Here is an 18189-nt window from a genome sequence, read left to right as displayed (position 1 = left end):
GCAACTAAATAGAATAAGTGAATACTGTCAAAATACAAAATAAAAAATAAACACAGCAAAAACACAACTCGTAGTCTTTACGAAATTGACAAAACACACACACAAAAAAAAAAAAACAGCCAGAATTATACATAAATGGCACTCTACTCCAGATTGCCCTATCGGCAAAATTTTTAGGTCTGACCTATGATTCAAAACTAACATGGATCAATCATGTGAACGAAATTAAAAATAAAGTCTGGCGAAGAACTACTTATGCTAGGAGTCTAACTGGTAAAAACAGTGGAGCATCTACAGATAACATACTAAAAATCTATAAAACATATATTAGAACAGTAATAGATTATGCAGCTCCAGCATGGATAACTGTGAGCAATAAAATAATTAAAACCAAACTACAAACAATCCAAAATACACTCCTAACAACTGCATACAGAGTTCGAAGAATTATATCATCCCAGTTCATTCACAAATACTCGAACATACCAACCATACCAGATAGACTCCTACATATTACAATAATGTACTTCAATAAGAATTGGATGAAAAACAAATTACTATGCGAACTAGACAGATACCTCATAAATGATGAAACTAGTCCTAAATATCTCTCCACAGTTAACTTATATTTTAAATATAAAAATAAATAAAAAAGAAAAAAATTATATAAATTTAAATAATAAAAAAATTAATAATAATAATAATAGCAAACAAACTTGACATTTCTGCTGATAGAATAAAATAATCACAGTACATGGACATTGCCCTGAAAAGGACCAAAATAATATTCAGTTTCACAGTTATAAAATTCGTCAAGAACATAAGTACGGGGAGGAGGAAGAGGTCATAGAGAACCTGATCCTCCAGGGTATGAACTTCTATTTTCCAAACACTGACGACATTCCTCGAGGTTCCAATTTAGGACTATATACTCTTACGTTTGTTTCGTAAAAGTTTAATTCTTAACCATTTTTCTTATTTATGTGTTAAGACCTATTACTATTTATATTATTAGAATGTGTGATTTTATTTTCTTGACTGAGGTTAGGAATTAAATTGTGCTAGAAGTATTACTATTACTAAGGTGTAACTTGCAAAGTTACACTGTTACTGTGTTGGTATTGCTCTTGTAAGAGAAGATTGACAAGTAAACTGCCCTATTAGTATTAATTATGATAGTTACCTTTGAAAACATCCTTGCCTTAGTAATAGAATATTAATTTTAATGTAGATAAATCACTTAAAAATTGACCTCCCATCTCTCTTCAACTTCATGATTTTTTATTACTATTAGTACTATTTTTGGAGTTTTTTATTTGAACAAGAAAAAAAATGCTTAAGTACATTAAGTAATTTGACAAATGATTAAGACAGAATTAGTTGATACTAATCTTAAATAAAGTATTTGATAACTCTGTTGTGTTGCTAACATATTGGTGTTAGTAACAGTAACACAACAAAGTAACACTAACAATACAACAATTTAGTTAGAATTTTAGAAATATGTAACATTAAACTTAGATAACCCAGTATAATAACAAAATGCTGTTTTGTAAGTAAGATACAGTATCAAGGTTAGATCCAGGCTTCATCAAACTAAGCATAAATCAGGAATATGATAACTCTGCCCATATTGCTGATATATTACTATATTATCCAATAATTCACTCATGTCTTTTTCTCTCTCTTTCTCTGTGTGTATATATATAACCATAAAATATTCAAGGCAAGTGAAGAAGTAGGACCCACATTGCAGTGGGGAGACACCATTTATCAGTTTATATATATAGATATTAATTGTTAAAAGTAGACTTATGGCCAGGATTTTAGGCTTTACTGTATTCTTGAAATTATGATGTGAAAATTATAATTTTGGGAGTGAATACTATTTGGCTCATCTTTATCATTATACTCTTTACTTCTGTTGCCAATATACAATAAACTACACACATGAATTTGAATTCATGCATATAGTACTGAAATATGAAATACATGTCCAATTTCCTCTTAAACTCATTCATTGTTGCAGCTTTTGCCACTTGAAGGCAAAACATTTCATTGGCTTTCTACCTTATTTGCACTAAATAGCACAATTGACTGGGGTTCTTTCTGCGATTTTCATATTTTAAGTATATGCACCCTAGTCTTATTGTCTGCAATTTTTTTAATGAAGTATCATCTGAATGTGTGGATTTCAAATCTTTAACTATCTTAAAAATAAATAAAATATTTATGTCCTCCTAAGACTGGCTTGTCACCATTAGATAGTGGATACAGGGCCAATGTAATGGGAATAGTTAATGGTGTATGAAACCTTTACTTATGGAAAATGGTTAGCACATGTTTAAAACCTTTCAACATCCATCTAAGAAAGAATGCCATAACTGTGTGTAACTCCTGCATGAAAATTTATTTAAAAAATGCTTTATTTATGGGAACAAAGGTATATTCTAAACTAGTTTTAGAAGGGTAAACTTCACAATTGTTCCAGCTGTGTCACCTGTAGCACTAATGAGAACAGTACATATGCAGTGAACATTTTTATCTTATTGTCATTGTTATTTTTATAATCACTATTTAAATATCTAGTGATTTTACTTTCTTGTGTGAGAATACATTGCATTTCCAACTGTTTCATCGTAGAAATGATGCTTACAGCAACTTGCTAACAATCTTATTATTCAACCAAATTTCATAGTTTTTTACATATATAGTGCAAAGTTTTGCTTTTGTAGTTTATGTTGTTAATGGCATTATTAATTAGGTACACAATGTTGCACCTGTGTTCTAAAAAGATATCAATGAACAACTGTCAGAAGTGTCTGAGTCACATATTAGTAGGAATCTTTTAGTTTACAATAATTAAATAAGATAAATGTGATAATATGTGTGAATTATTTTTCAGGTGGATATGAGAGTGATTTAAAGTTGGAGAAGAGTTGTTGAACACAGGTGGCCTCTGCTGCTTTATTGGAACAGGGAAAGGGCATTTGATGAATTAATAATTCTGTTGAGGATGTTTATGGCTTAATGTGGGAGTGTAGACACACTGCTCTAAAAGACTGACTTAAAAACATAGTTTAATATAAATAAGATGTTTTGGTGGTGACAATCAAGGAAGAACCAAAGATGGTAGATGCTTTAGTCCTTCCAAAAGTTGCTGTTTCTTATGTAAGCCATATTTTTGAAGAAGTGTAAGGAAATTATAGACCTAAAAGTTTGACTTAGAAGAAAAAACACTGGAATTTGTCAGAGATCATTGATAAACTACTTTAAAAATTTATTTTTGTCAAAGAATACTCAGCATGATTCTAGAAAAAACGTTTTCTTCCTGCCAGTCAAATTCTTTGTTTCTCCTTTAGTTACTTTAGTTTGTTTATTTAAGCTTTTAGCTTTGTACTATAAATTCCTATAGTTCTTACTGATGATCAAACCTATCACTTGGTTAAATGCCCACTAACTAATAGGCTTCATCATTAGGTTTAATATTTTACTGCATATTGAGATTAGGAATAATGAGAATTTGGTTAAAAATTTCCAAAAGGCAAATTTTGAAAGAATGCATCAAGAATTATGTGTATTGAATTGCACAACAGAATTAATTAAAACATTGATAAATGTGGTAAAAAAATTTAAGTAGATTTTTAGATACTCAAGATAGACATGTTGTCTATAATTTTATAAAGTTTAGCTTTTCCTGGATAGTGTGCTTTCATGAAGAAAAAATTTTCTTTTAATAATCTATTGACATTCTTTCAAGAGATTTCTGCTTATGCTAATAAGGTTAATTGTGTGGATTTGATTCATCTTGATTTTCAGAAAGCATTTTACAAGATGTTGCATAAAAGTCTCATTAAAAAGTGATTTCTGTAGGTGTGGAGGATATTCTGCTTATTGTATAGAAAAGTAACTGGATGGAAGAAAACAGAAATTGTTGTTTATGGAATTTAGTCAAACTGATTTAATTGCACAAGTGGGGTACTTTGTGGCTCAGTGATAGGACCTTTACACTTTATCTTACATCAGTAACAAAGATGAAAGAATGGTCAGTAAATTAATTTGGTGATGAAAATAGGTATGTGTTGCAGCTATAAAGATGATGACACTACTTTATAAAATGACTCGGATCATTTGGTGGGTTGGGTGAATTTTACTTTTAATAAATGTAAGAAAATTCATGTGATTTATCATAATTTGAATTATAAAGTCAGTAGACTATATGTAGGGATGACCAGGGATATGAACAATGTCTCACCATGTTTTGGAAAGAAATGATAATGCCTCATTCAAATATATTTTATATGGGCTAGCTTTTCATTTATTTTTATTACTTTTTTTTTAGACATCTTGAAAATTTGTTTGCAATTTTAGGTTTCTTTGTTTCAAAGTGAGAACTTAATTATGCCTGAATAAGTTTTCAAGTGAAAATCTTACTAGGTAGGTAATTTAATAATTGTAACTTGTATTTTTCAAGATGACAAATTACACGTTCTTGCAAAAATTTGGCACTTTGTTGCATGAAATTGGTCCCTCATTAGAAAGAAATGGTTCTATTTCAATAAAATAATTATCAAACACATCAGTCAAATACAAGAGACTTAAAATTTTCAAAAAAATGATTGGAGGATACAAAAGACATACTTAATTAAATGAAAAAAAAAATTATCTTAACACAAAACAAGAAAATATGGCAATTCAATTTATGTACACAAAACCTTAGAGCAATTGCCAACAGTTGAAACGTTATTCAAAAATACTTCTTGAATATTTATAAACATTAGAGAAATTTTGATGGTCCACTTCCATATTGTATATTGATTATTGTTTGTAATGTAAAATTTAAGGAATAAATAAATCAATAAAAACATTTAATGTTTTTATGTAATGTATTTTTTACTCTGGTAAGATATTGTTCTGGATCCAGGATGAACAATGTACTCAATAGTTCCCAGACTCTCAACGTTTTGTGTGAAAAGTTTCAGCGAGATTTTCATTGGTTCCATAGGTAGTATTTAATGAACTCAAAAGTAGTAAAAAAAACAAACAGTATCAATGAAAAACTTTATTTACAATGTACACTACTTGTTTACCTTCTGCAGTTGGAAAGAAGCATGTTAATGTTTAATGAAAAATTTTATTCAAAATTTACATTGCATGTTGTTTTCTTTTATGAGTGCAAAGTAACGTTCATGGTAGATTAAAAATACTGTTTTAATCTAAATATTTTCAAATATCATTTACACAATCCTTAAAATTTCCTAAATATACTTTTTTTCTAGAAAAAAATTATCTTATTTTCTTTATCATACATCTGTATGAGGTTGGTTGATTTGACTGACATCGTAGCCACCATAAAGCTAAGGAAATAATTATAAATTCCCATATTTTCTTTCTAGAATGACTGCAGATTGTAATAGAAAACCACAATTACTTATCTAAAGTTGTTTAAATGCTGTAACAATATATATTGTTTATATATCAATTTTATTGTTTCATTGCCCCTTGAGATGTGTCTGACTATTGTTCATGCCATGTAAATTGCAAGTTATGGGAAATATGTAGCTCGCATTACGGTAGAGTTACATAATGCTTAGACTACTTGTGAGTGTACCTCATAAAAAATTAATATTTATTTCACTTTATCTAACCTTATTTTAATTTCACATTTTAGTATCATTTCTAATAATAAATATAGAATACACATTTTAAACAAGAAAAAATTACTTGCCTAGATTTGTTTCTTTCCTTTCACTGTTGATAAATCTTAACATTTTCATACTAGTGGCACCACTGCATTAAATAATTTTTATTTAGTCAAGTAATGTATCAACAAGCAGAGAATAATAATGTGGAAAGGAAACAATGTTCTATGACTATCACAGTTTTTCTCGCTTCCTAACTGTGTGATAAAATTTTTCAAAAAATTCAACTAAACTCATTAATGAGTTTCCCTTGGGAATGAAGTTTGAACTTGAAATAAAATAGACAATTATCTGTGCAGAAAACAATGTGATATAAAATGTCATTTGATAGAGAAGAACTTTGGCTTTCTATTGGTTATAAACAATTGTCTTGAATATCAGAAAAAAAGTATTACAAAGTTCTGAAAGAGAGAACGTGATGAGTTGGTGTGGCAAGAGGGGTCTGATGGTTTATTTAATTGCTCTGTAACTTTGTATGTATTTTGTGGGTTTTTGTACATTGTGTTTTCAATCACCAATCAAATAAAATTAACCAAGCTACATATATTTTGTATTCCTGCCTTAACAGCTAAATATAAAATAGATGAGGCGAGGCCTAAACCAGCTTGCTTACAATTTGAACACATGCCAGATCCTGTATGCAACAACTCTGAATATTGTTCAACACCTGAACTTTTTGCAACCAAAACTAACTTCTGAGCAACAATTTCTCCAAAGTATGTAAATTATTAACTAGAAATGTAATGGAATAATTTTTTAGAACATTTTTGTGGAACAAAAGGAGGCACATCATCAAAGCAATAGTGTAACCCCTATTTCTCAGTAAAAACATTAGCGAAGTTTGATTTGGTACACATGGATCTGGAGTTTTGGGGCTAACTTCTAGACCTGAAAATATTTGTAGAGACTTGCTATAAATGATGTGTGATCCATCATTGGTCATTTCTTGTGAAATTTTTTCCAAACAGTGAATTTCTAGGAACACCCTTATCCAAGTTCTTTACTAAGAGAGGACTGCAAGTCCACAGGACCATATTTCAGATGTTTTTAATGTGATATGTAACTATGTTACTGTCTTAAATATTGCAAGAGGCAGATTAAAGAAATACTAATGGTAAACTTGTACCCATTGTTTCATGTTTGTTTATTTAATAGTGGCATTATTTTTTGGAGAAGGGTTATATTTGCTTGTTGGCAGGCTATCTACATATGAAAATAGTAAAAATATAGATAAAACCTATATTAGACAGTCAGTAACGTTTGATAAAATATTGCTTGAAAGTTTAAGGACCTGTTTTATAGTGCATAAACAACTGATTAGTTTATTAAATTCTTTTTCATATTTAAAATATATTAAAAGTAAACACAAAAAAGTTAATATCCAATTATCTGAAAACAAAGTTATTGCTAGCTTACCATATATATGATGGTTGGTCTGTAATTGGGAGAAACAAGTGCACTAATTTCATACCCAAGTAGTGTGTGATTAATTAGAAATTTGTCTAGCACACCTTATCTACATTGACTTTTCTTAATTGTACATAATTAATATGTGACTTGAGTATAAAGGTGTTTCAAAAAAAATTAACTTTCTGTGTGTTGTAAGTATTTTTCAAAACTTGTGACTGTCATATTAACTGTAAGAAAAATTGCACTAAACAATATCTAAATTGCATTACAAAAGACAGTAGAAAACAGTCGTAGCACATCAGAGTAATAATATGCAAAAAATATTAATATAAAGTAACTCCAACGACTTTCAACAGGCCAAGCTTATCTTCCACAAGAAACAGAATAAAACTGTACTGCTTGTGGCTAAATTTTTATTAACAGCAAAGGAATCCAAGTGATGAAACAAAGCATTTTAATGTTTGTAAGTAGAAATGTAAGAAAAGTATACTTAATTAACTATTCTGATTACTATGGAGGTTTTTTTTAAATTTCACTCTGAGTATATAGTTTGGTTTAATTGGAAGTGAATATTAGTTCTTTGATTATTTGTACATTATCATACTGATGTGGTGTTATTGTTTTATATTTGTAAATTTGCATAAAGTGCTTCTCTAAAAGGCTATTGATAATTTTAATAGTTGACACCTAACTACATGTGAGCATAGTGTTAAACTGTTTCATGATGTGTATAGGGCTAGGTGTAAACTTATATTTAGTATTGCTATACAGCAACTTCGAGGGGGTTCATTGATTTTCATTTTCACAGTGACATGCTCTAATCTTTGAGGCTGTGGTTGTGCTATAAGAATGATATGTAAGAGCAGTTCAATAGTCAGTGGCGAGTGTTGTTAGCTGTTTTTTTTTGTTTGTTTTTCTAGCCTTTCAGTTCAAAATTAGGAATGGGTATGCAGAGATTGCCCTTTTATGTGACTTTGTGAAAATGCTGAAACAAACTATATATAAAAAAAGAAAATAATTTTTAAGGTTCAATTAATCAGAATATTTTGCTTTATAAAAGTGACAAATTATGAAATATTTAAGTAGTAAATGTGAATTAATCTGTCATTATTAATAAAGCGGTTCAGAAGTATGACATTACATCACTTTAAATTACTATCTTATTATAGTCTTTGTAACAGAGGTAAATCTAGCTGAGTAGAAATAATATAGCTTTTTGTATAGTATGAGCAATACTCCAGAAAAAGGACTGGTCTTTTGACTTGTAGACATTGTATTTCCACACAGGTATAGAAAGTTCCATTGCTTAATTATATATAGGGTAGGATTTATTCAAGTTGATTAATATGTTAGAATATTAGTTGGAATGGTCAAATGTTTTGGAACTGTGTATTTACTGGTTGAAACATTCTATATTATTCTAGAACTGTACTGCAATTACACATTTGCTTGATATTTTTTCAGAAGAGAAATTATTTTCTGCATGCATGCAGTTTTATAGAAAAAAGAATGTATTTTACTGAAAATTGAAGTTAAGTCATTGTTGCTCTTAGTGAAAATGTAAAGTTTAGTCATATTAATGAGTCTCTTAAATAGCAAAATGTGTTTTTACTGATATTTTTTTCTGAACAAACAAAACAAAGCCATATTTGACTTTTGAAAACCAGAATCGTGTGCTTAGAAGTTTCTAGTGATTTAATAATAATAAAAAAAAACAATTAAGTATATGACACATATAAAATTAAATTCTGAAGTGATATGCTTACCTTAATGTGCTATTCCTTATGTGTCTACCTTTGAGATTTTGTGTGTGTAATTAGCTCTGAGCTATCTCCAGTCTGAGACATGTTATAACGTGAATTATGCTAGAGCATGTTGTAATCAACTTGTGACAGTAGCCCTCCATCAGTGGGGGGATGATACATTCTCTATGCACAGTAAATTTCGATAAACATTTTTATGTGAAATTATTTGTATTCTTACCTTCTTTTTAATATACACATCTTTTTTTAAGATGATGGTTAACTCTCAGGTTTGCAGTTACACTGTTTCTGATTTTCTCTGTCTGAAATGAAGTGGCAGTCCTTACTTTCCAAGCTTTACTTTGCAATGTAGGCTCTGCATTGTATGATTTTACTTGATTATCAACAATTTAGGTAATTGTTTGCTCAAGAAAACAACAGTTGAAAGTGATGTCTAGGAGAATGTATGGACTACATTTTGTCACTAGCAGTCTATTATGATAGCTAGAATGGTCATTTAACTAAAAGATCAGTGGTAGAAAAGAGGTAGCATTCGTTACTTTTTAAGGTATTGAATAGTATTTCACAATGTGATAAATGCACTACACTGAGAAAGCAAACTATTTTAACTTTTTTGCTTTATGAATTGACACTTTTATTCTTCATGTGGGACAGATGATATTTCAGTTAGCCATATTCACACTGTGAACAACAATGCTGACTTTTTAGCTTAGATACACAGTTATACCATTATGAAGAAAAGTTTTACACATGACAGTATAGAGATATTAATTAGATAAATATATGAGTCAATGTTTCCACACTGTATACATTTAATAGAAGAGGTATAAAAATTTATACATAAATCAGTACAAACATGATTCAGTAATATTGAATAAGGAGGAATATAGCTTGTTTTAGGTTGGGAATATTTTTGTTGTATGTTCTGACCTCCTTGAGACTAGTACAACCTATACTTTAATGTATTTCATATTTGCTTACTCACATTACTTTATTAAGTGTTTTAGGAAAAAAAAATTGAACATCTTTCCAGAGTAATATATAAGGTTTTCATTTTGATGTCATGAATCATTCAAAGCAGGATCTGTATAATAAACCTCTCAGACTTTCTTTGTATAAAAATGGGATGTAATACAATAAATTAAAATTTTAACAAGTTTTACATAACTTTGCATTTTTAGCTTCTAGTTTTCTTTTGTAATATATACACTCAGTGGCTACTTCATTAGGTACATCTGCAAATAACCAAACAGTGAATAATGTGGGTGTAACTTGCTATATAAAGCATGTAGACACGGTCAAAAAGTTCAATTGTTGTTCGACCAAACATTAGAATGGGGAAGATGCAACTTTGACCATGGAATGATTCTTGGTGTCAGGTGTGATGGTTCCAGCATCTCAGAAACTGAGATTTTTATGTACTACAATCTCTAGAGTTTATAGAGAATGGTGCAAAAATAAAAAAAAAACATCAAGTGAGCAGCAGTTCTGTGGGTGAAAACACCTTGTTAATGAGAGAGGTCAGAAGAGAATGGTCAGTCTCGTTCAAGCTAACAGAAATGCCACAAATATTAAAATAACCACTCTTTACAACATTGATGTTCAGAGGGGCATCACTGAATGCACAACACATTTAAAGTTGAAGCAGTTTGGCTACATCAGCAGAAGATCTTACCAGCTTTCACTCCTGTCATCTAAGAACAGGAAGATGAGGCTACAGTAGGCACGGGATCACCAAAACTGGAAGATTAAAGATTGAAAAAACATTGCCTGTTCTGAAAAAATTTGATTTCTGCTGCAACATGCAGATGGTATGGTCAGAATGTGGCATAACCAGCATGAAGCCGGAATTGATTTATGATATTGAGTCAGTATGGACGAAAATCCCTAAGGAATGTTTCTAGCACCTTGTTGAATCCTAATATGTTAATTAGGTAATATTGTAAAATTGTTTTTAATTTAGCATTAGGTACAAGCAATAGTTTATTCATTAAGACACCTTTACGTCTTGTTAGATTTATTGAGACTTAAGTGTAGAAGAGAAACAAGAGAAGAGTCTCTCAAAAGTATAGCTTTAATTTTTCATTAATTTTTTATTAGTAATCTGAACACAGTATTAAAATAAAAATTAAGAAGAAATCACTGTAGGCTTACAGTAGTTGGCTGCAATTAGAATAATTCATACTGATTTTTACAAATATCATAAAACTTCAGGTTTTTCTAACAAGGCATCTGAAACATGACTTCTGTAACTGTATTTTCTTCAAGAAATGTATCTAGTGACTTCATATATAGGTGTGTATGGATTTTTTTTTTTTTGAGATCAACTAGTTTACCCTTGTATTTTTTGTTAGAGGCATTTTACTTTGTTAGTATATTATCTAGGAAGAGAACTCTGTTTAAAAATATTGTAGAAACAATAAGTATTTTGGAAATGCAACAGACTATGTAGACAAATAAATTAAACGTTAATAATAACCCAAGAATATTTGTACTGATAATTGTCTTGAGCAAGTTTCGTTGTGCATAATTCTACTTGGTATCACTTACACATACATGTATGATAAAATAAAATTCTACAGAAATGTAAACCTTTAGTGATTTAGAAGTTTCTTTGGGTAAATGGGAATGTATTATGTTGGTTTTCTTTTGCAGCATTTTTCAGTGAAGTGGAAAAGAAGTTTGGAAACATGCCTTTCACTTTGAGGTATTTGTCAAGATTGTTTATTTATGCATGTCTAATTTCAAATATCATTCTTAAAACATAAGGTAATAGATTTGAAAGTTCATACAAATTATTTAGTTGCTCTGTTGTACTGAAGAAACTTAAAAGTTTTTATTGTAGGTTACATTGCTCAAATGGTTGATGATCATTGTCAATGAAATGTTTCTTTTATACACACGAAAAATATGTAACTATCACATGCAAAGAATGATTTATTAAATATTTTATTTTCATATATTAATTATAATTGTGAGATATTTTTGTGTGTATGTGCTTGAATATTTGTTATGCTCAGGAGTTTGCAAGGTAAATCTTGAAACGTTTTTCATTTTGTAACCACTGTTATGTTAATAATTTACCTTTGAAAATTAGATTCTGTGGTCTGTTTTACACCAGGTGTTTAAGATGGAAATGATTTTTTAGCGTAAACATTTATCTTAAGACTGCTGGTATGGTTGTTAGAACTTTTATTAAAATAAAGATGAGAACAACGTTTCCACCTTCTTAGGTCATCTTCAGGTTACCAAAGAGAGAGTTTGCAACTGACTGTTGCCAAATACATGTCTTAGGAACGAGAGTGTAAACATGTAAGGGATTGTAGGTGGTGTTGCATTTAACATACCAATATCTAGGTGGTTTTTTTTAAATATTTCTTTTAAATTGAGAAATTAACTAACATACAATACTAAAATTTGGATTACATTTTAATGTTTCATATCAATCTTATTAACATAAATTCACAAAATAGTAGTTGAATAACATTTTGAATGGAGTCAAGAAATACAAAAATGTAGCTTTTGACCCACGTCAAGAGAGAAATACAAATATATTCTTAAAACAATTGGTATGAATATTGAAACTTTAATTAAAATAATGTACATAACTGTGTTTTGACCTTCTTAGGTCGTCTTCAGGATAACAAAGTTTGTAATTGACCATTGCTGGGTACATATCTTGGCAACAAGAGTGAAAAGGGGCACAGAATTGTGGGGGATGTTTCAGTTAGATGTTAGGTTAGTAATTAGAATAGGCATAAAAGTGTTCCTTTATATTGGTTTAACTATGGTTTTTTGTTTTATAAGTAGAGATTCTTTATTTTTATATATTTGTATCTCTACTTAGTATTTTGGTATTTTTCATGGTTGTGTTGTGTTTATTTGATTTGCAATGTTCGAAAATGTGTGAAGGTGTTTTTTTTTTGGTGTTCATTGAAACTAGTTTCCATTTTTCTACTTGTTTCTCCATTATAAAAGTTGTGGCATTTACACTGTATTTCATAAATAATGTTGGTATTGTGTTTGTCAGTGTAGTTTTTACATAGTATGGACTTTAGTTTTGTACCTGGTTTATGAATAAATTTGATGTATACTGAAATGTTGTGTTTTGTTATAGTCCAGTATTGATATTTTTCTGTGGATTTCTGTTTTGAATTGTGTGTCAGTTCTTGCAATATTGAGGTTGAGAAATGTTATTTGGTTACTGTATGGAGTTAATGTGGTTGAAAAAAAAACAATAAGTGTGCGTCCAGCTGTTATATTGACACAATATGTGTACCAGTATAGTGGTGGGTGTAAGGCTGAATTGATCACTTGAGATTCGATCTGTATCATGAAAATGTTGGCTAGAACTAGTGGCATGTGATTGCCCAGATTTAAGCCATTTATTTGTAGGTCAGTTTTCAAACTTTTTTATTTTAACCTGAAGATGATCTCAGAAGGTCGAAACATTGTTCTTTACGTTAGTTTAAAAGTTTTGTTAGCCACACCAGTTTTCTTGAGAATACATTTTCAGTCGTTTTCTTGTAATCAGGTAAATATAAATATTTGGTCCATTTTCGATGCAGACATTAATAGTTTTATATAAAAGATGAAAACTTGTATTACTCATTGTGATAATGTTAATCTTTAACATATAAAGCTAATGTTATTGTTAGGTTTTTAAAGCTACATTGTTTTATGTGGTTAATTTGGATAGATTATGTGTTATAAGTATATGAACATGTTTTAGTAAAAGTAAAGGAATTTATTTTTCACTTATTCATTCATTATGTATATCAAATCCAGGTAATATTATTTATAATAATTAAACTGTTTATTTTGCTGTTGCACATATACATACTTTTCTGTTCTATTTTTAGGGCCTTGGAAGATGAAAAGAAGGCCAGGATGGGTGTGGTAGAATGTGTTAATCATAAACTAATAGAACCTTTCACAGTTTTATATGAAAAGGAAGGTTTGTTGATCACTATATACTATTTTTTTTAATTTATTGATTGTGGAAATTTAGTATAATCATATTTGTTATTTCTATAAAAGATTTAAGAATAAAATATCATTATTACAAGATAACTACATGAACAAAAATGCTGTAGTTGTGTCAAAATTTTGAGAAAAAGAATTTTTGGAATTATGGAAGTTGCCCCCCCTCCTCTCTCTCTAATCATCTTGTTTGTTTCAACTATTGAAGTTTTTGCCAGCATATAACCATTTCAACACAGGCATGGTCCCTGTGGTCGACTATGTAACCCTTTTGTGCTTGTTACAGTTTTCATTCGATTACTTTTAAATTAGTAAACACGTGTTCACAAAATTTAGCAGATTATCAGTAAACATTTCAAGGCTTCCATATGCAAATTGTCAGATTTTTTTTATCAACTCTTGATGTTTGTTAAATAATGTTTTTCTCATCCCTTTTTATTTTTACATGTTGCCAATCTAACATGCAAAGTAGTTTTTATTTTAAGATTAAATGTACTTTTCAGATTTCACATGCAATGTACCTATAAAGTTCAGATAGTTTTTATCAAGTATTTCTTGAGAAAAAGTTTATATTTTTGTTATTTTCGTAAATGAAGCTCTGTAGGGGTTCATTCGATTTGACCAAACTTTTGATCACCATATCAATAAATTTAGGAAATGAATATTAATTATGGCTTTTTCATTCTACAATGACTATGGAATATAAAACAAAAATGTAAGTGTTTAGACCAAATAGCTTAGATTTATTATTTTTATTATATTCACCTTTATGGTCTGGCATGGCCAGGTGGTTAAGGCACTCAACCCATTATCTGAGGGTCGTGGGTTCAAATCTCCGTCACACAAAACATGCTCACCCTTTCAACCATGGGGGTCTTATAATGTTATGGTCAATCCCACTGTTGATAAAAATTGGCAGTGTGTTGTGATGACTAGCTGTCTTCTCTCAGTTTCACACTGCTAAATTATGGATGGCTAGTGCAGATAGCCCTCGTGTAGCTTTGCACAAACTTCAAAATAAACCAAACCATATTAAACTTTCAGCCATGCCTGAATAACAATGCAGAAGTTACAATTACACAGCACGTGCACTTGTGTTACCATATCCAATAACATAAAACTGTTATTCGTTTTTACAAAGTGACCTATCTGGGCTTTGTTTTAGTGGACTAGTATTTGGTAAATTACAGTCATGTTTGAATAATTATAAATATATGTATTATTACTATTTACTAACAAGTTCTTAAACATATTTTTCTTAAAACATAGAACAGTAAATAAAGAAGTAAAGCAAACCATTATCTCTTCTAGTTATAACCTTTCAATTTTGTTTCTGCTGCTTATAGCTTGCTACACCTTAAGAAATTTAACATGTAGAGAATGTGAAGGAAAATTATTTGTTTTTGTTTTCAGATATATTTACAGTTAAATAACCAAAAAATCATAAATTTCTTCATTTGTACCATAGAATTCCATTATTTATCTAGTTAATTACTTAGCTGCTTTTGTTTCCAAACAATAACAAAATCTTGAACTGGCTGAAGACTGTACTTACCAGCACAAAGGTTTGTTTCGAAAAAAATGAAAGAAAACTATTTTTTATGAAAATGGCTGAGAAAAATCACTAAGGGGAAATTTTGAGCTTCCATTGGCTTACTCACATGCCATATTAGAAGTAAATGTATATAAGGGACCATTTCCAGAACTGGAAAGAGGTGAGTTAGGACCACTGTGTTTGTTGCACTGCATGAATACAGTGATAGCTCAGCAAATAAAGAGCAAAAGATTCTGTTTTACGTTCTAGTTTGTCAATATTTATAATTTGAGTTCCTAATTCAAACGGAACTATAGACTTTGTATTTTGGCGTCACAAACATCTAATTTGAACCAGTACTGAGTTTAACATACCATGTGACACATACAAATCAACGTTTAGATGCATGTGTTTGATATTTACTTTTACATTACAAAAAATTTAATAATGTTCAATATGAAGATGTGAATTATTGTGTACAGTTTGAACCCAAACTTAGGGAGATAAGTTCATAGAATAATAGTTCAATAAAACTTCATGAGCAAGTCAACAAATGCAATGACATGGCCTATGACCCATTAGCTGTTGAGATAGGGTTAATAATTTATTGTGCTATTAATATGCATATGAATAAGTAGAACAACGAATATTAAAGGATGTTTCACCAAATTTCTGTGAAAGTATTTTATTTGTTAAAAAATATGTAGTCGTCAGTCAACACAACATGCAGGAGTACAATCATTGAAATCTGCTGGAATGTAGTACAGGAATGTTCAAAGAAGCTACTTCTGCAGGGATATAAAACTAAGTGTTTACTAAAAAAATGCTGATACAATAAACAATATTAATGATAATTATGCTTTTTTACTGGAAAACAAAAGTAATTATCAGGCAAATAAAAACTTTTTAAAGTACTTACAAGTTAGTGTCAAACAAGGTTGATATTTATACAAACTTATGTTGCACCAAAGCTTACATTATGTAACATCAATTCATAAAAGTATTTTTATTTAAGAGTTTCGGATTTTATTGTATCATCTATCTTGATTATTGTATTTTGCACTACTTTATTTATTTAATATTTTTGGTAGTATATTTATACAACATTAAATTTCTGAACATTTGATAAATCGTTCACATTACTTCTTTGTCTCTCAGAGAGAGACAAAACATGAAACCTTTTGTGCTTCCTCCCTAACAGTTTTGATAAATGGTCCATAAAGGCAAAGTGAAGAAGAATTTTAACCAGACAAGGTGCACAGTTAACCACCAGCAGTGTAAATTAGCGATGAAGTTTTTGTTGATATTTGTTGTCAAATTCCATGTGCAATACTGGCACTTTTATGAAGGATCCAAACAGTTACACAAGTCCACGTTTATGAACAGCATGCAGCTAATGTGAGATGTAAGTTAACAAGTATCTTTGGTAGATATGCTTCAAACAGTTTACTGATCCATTCACTGTATGCATGTTTGTACATGAACATTGCCTTCTGTTATTGTATGTGTTAAAGTTATTATGATGTATAAAACATGCTCTACTTTTCTTCTCACAGGAGAACTGGTGGCCCAGTTTAAATTTACTGTATTACTTATGCCTTCTGGCTCGCACAAAATAACAGGTGAAGCAGTGGATTGTGACATGTATGAAACAGAACATGACATTAAAGATGATACCATCAAGGTAAATTTTTCAGCCACTTGTATACAATTATGGGAGAGTATCATTTAATAAAAAAACAAGTCCTTCTCTGACAACAGTTTTAAATTTTTGTGTTGCTGCAAGATTTGTTTTGTGTTAATGAAAAGAACCAGCCAGTTAAACTGTGTATACTGTTAAAAAACAAGCCAATCTCAAAACACCGAGGAGACTTTTTGTATATTGTTAGCAATGATATTTGGAAATGAGTCACACATAATGTTGCAAAATCCTACTAGTAAGCTATCAATAGTTAGGTTAAATGGAAAAGAAATTTTTGATGTAAGTAGCTTTTTAAGAGTGAAATACAGGTTAATTTTCTTATTTGAAAGTATGTAAATATTTATACTAGTAACATGTTTTTCCATAGTAGTTTACACAAACTACCACATTCATGTGCTTTGCTCCAGTAAACTGAAAATAATTTCAGTATAGATCTACCACATTTAAACACTAATAAACTGTTAGAAAGTGATATAGATTTAATCTGCTGCAGTGATTTTATTGTTAATAAATTTATTTCAATTTATAGCTAAACTTGATAATATTGTATGGATTCTTTTAGTGGTTTATGCAACATTGCTGTTGATATGTAATAGTTTTATATTAACTGTCATTGTTGAGCTACTTGATCATTTGTGTGTAATATGAGTTTTTACAGTAATAAATATTTACAGTTCTTTTACTTCAAAGATTGAAGTTGGTATTCAGGCAATTAAAATATAAGTAACTTTATACTGTATAAAGTCCCCAACATTTTAAAGTATATGTGTGACATTAAAATAACAGTTATAAAAGCAATGACAAATTTCTTATCTGACATAAATTCGTATTTGTTGGCATTACTTAGCAAGTCTGTGGCACCTAAGTCAGGAAAAAAGAAGAAAAAGAAAGCAGAAAAGGCAGTAGCATAATCAGTGGAAGGCTTAGAAAAAGAAGACCCTAACATTAATATGAAAGGTGAAGACTGAGAGCATTTAAAGGTAAAACTTCAAAATAACTTGAATGTAATGAAGGTTAGTCAACCTTCATCAGTACTCCTGTGGTCAGTATGGGCCCTGACAATAAATATGTTTTCATTGATCAGTTATATTTTTA

At 29.8% G+C, this 18189-nt stretch overlaps 1 protein-coding gene across 1 annotated transcript; it reads left to right on the top strand.

The window, feature by feature from the left end:
• The first annotated feature begins 842 nt into the window (after window positions 1–842).
• LOC143257236 (proliferation-associated protein 2G4-like) lies at window positions 843–18147 on the top strand. The gene is made up of 5 exons (XM_076515653.1): window positions 843–868; window positions 11531–11582; window positions 13738–13832; window positions 16949–17076; window positions 17942–18147. The coding sequence occupies exons 2-5, from the start codon at window positions 11566–11568 to the stop codon at window positions 17957–17959; spliced, it is 258 nt and encodes an 85-aa protein (XP_076371768.1). The 5' UTR covers window positions 843–868; window positions 11531–11565; the 3' UTR covers window positions 17960–18147.
• The last annotated feature ends 42 nt before the right edge of the window (window positions 18148–18189 follow it).

This window comes from Tachypleus tridentatus, chromosome 1, assembly GCF_004210375.1.
Source record: "Tachypleus tridentatus isolate NWPU-2018 chromosome 1, ASM421037v1, whole genome shotgun sequence".
NCBI lineage: Eukaryota > Metazoa > Arthropoda > Merostomata > Xiphosura > Limulidae > Tachypleus > Tachypleus tridentatus.
The sequence above is the reverse complement of the archived record's forward strand: the minus strand, read 5'-3'. Positions and strand labels throughout refer to the sequence as shown.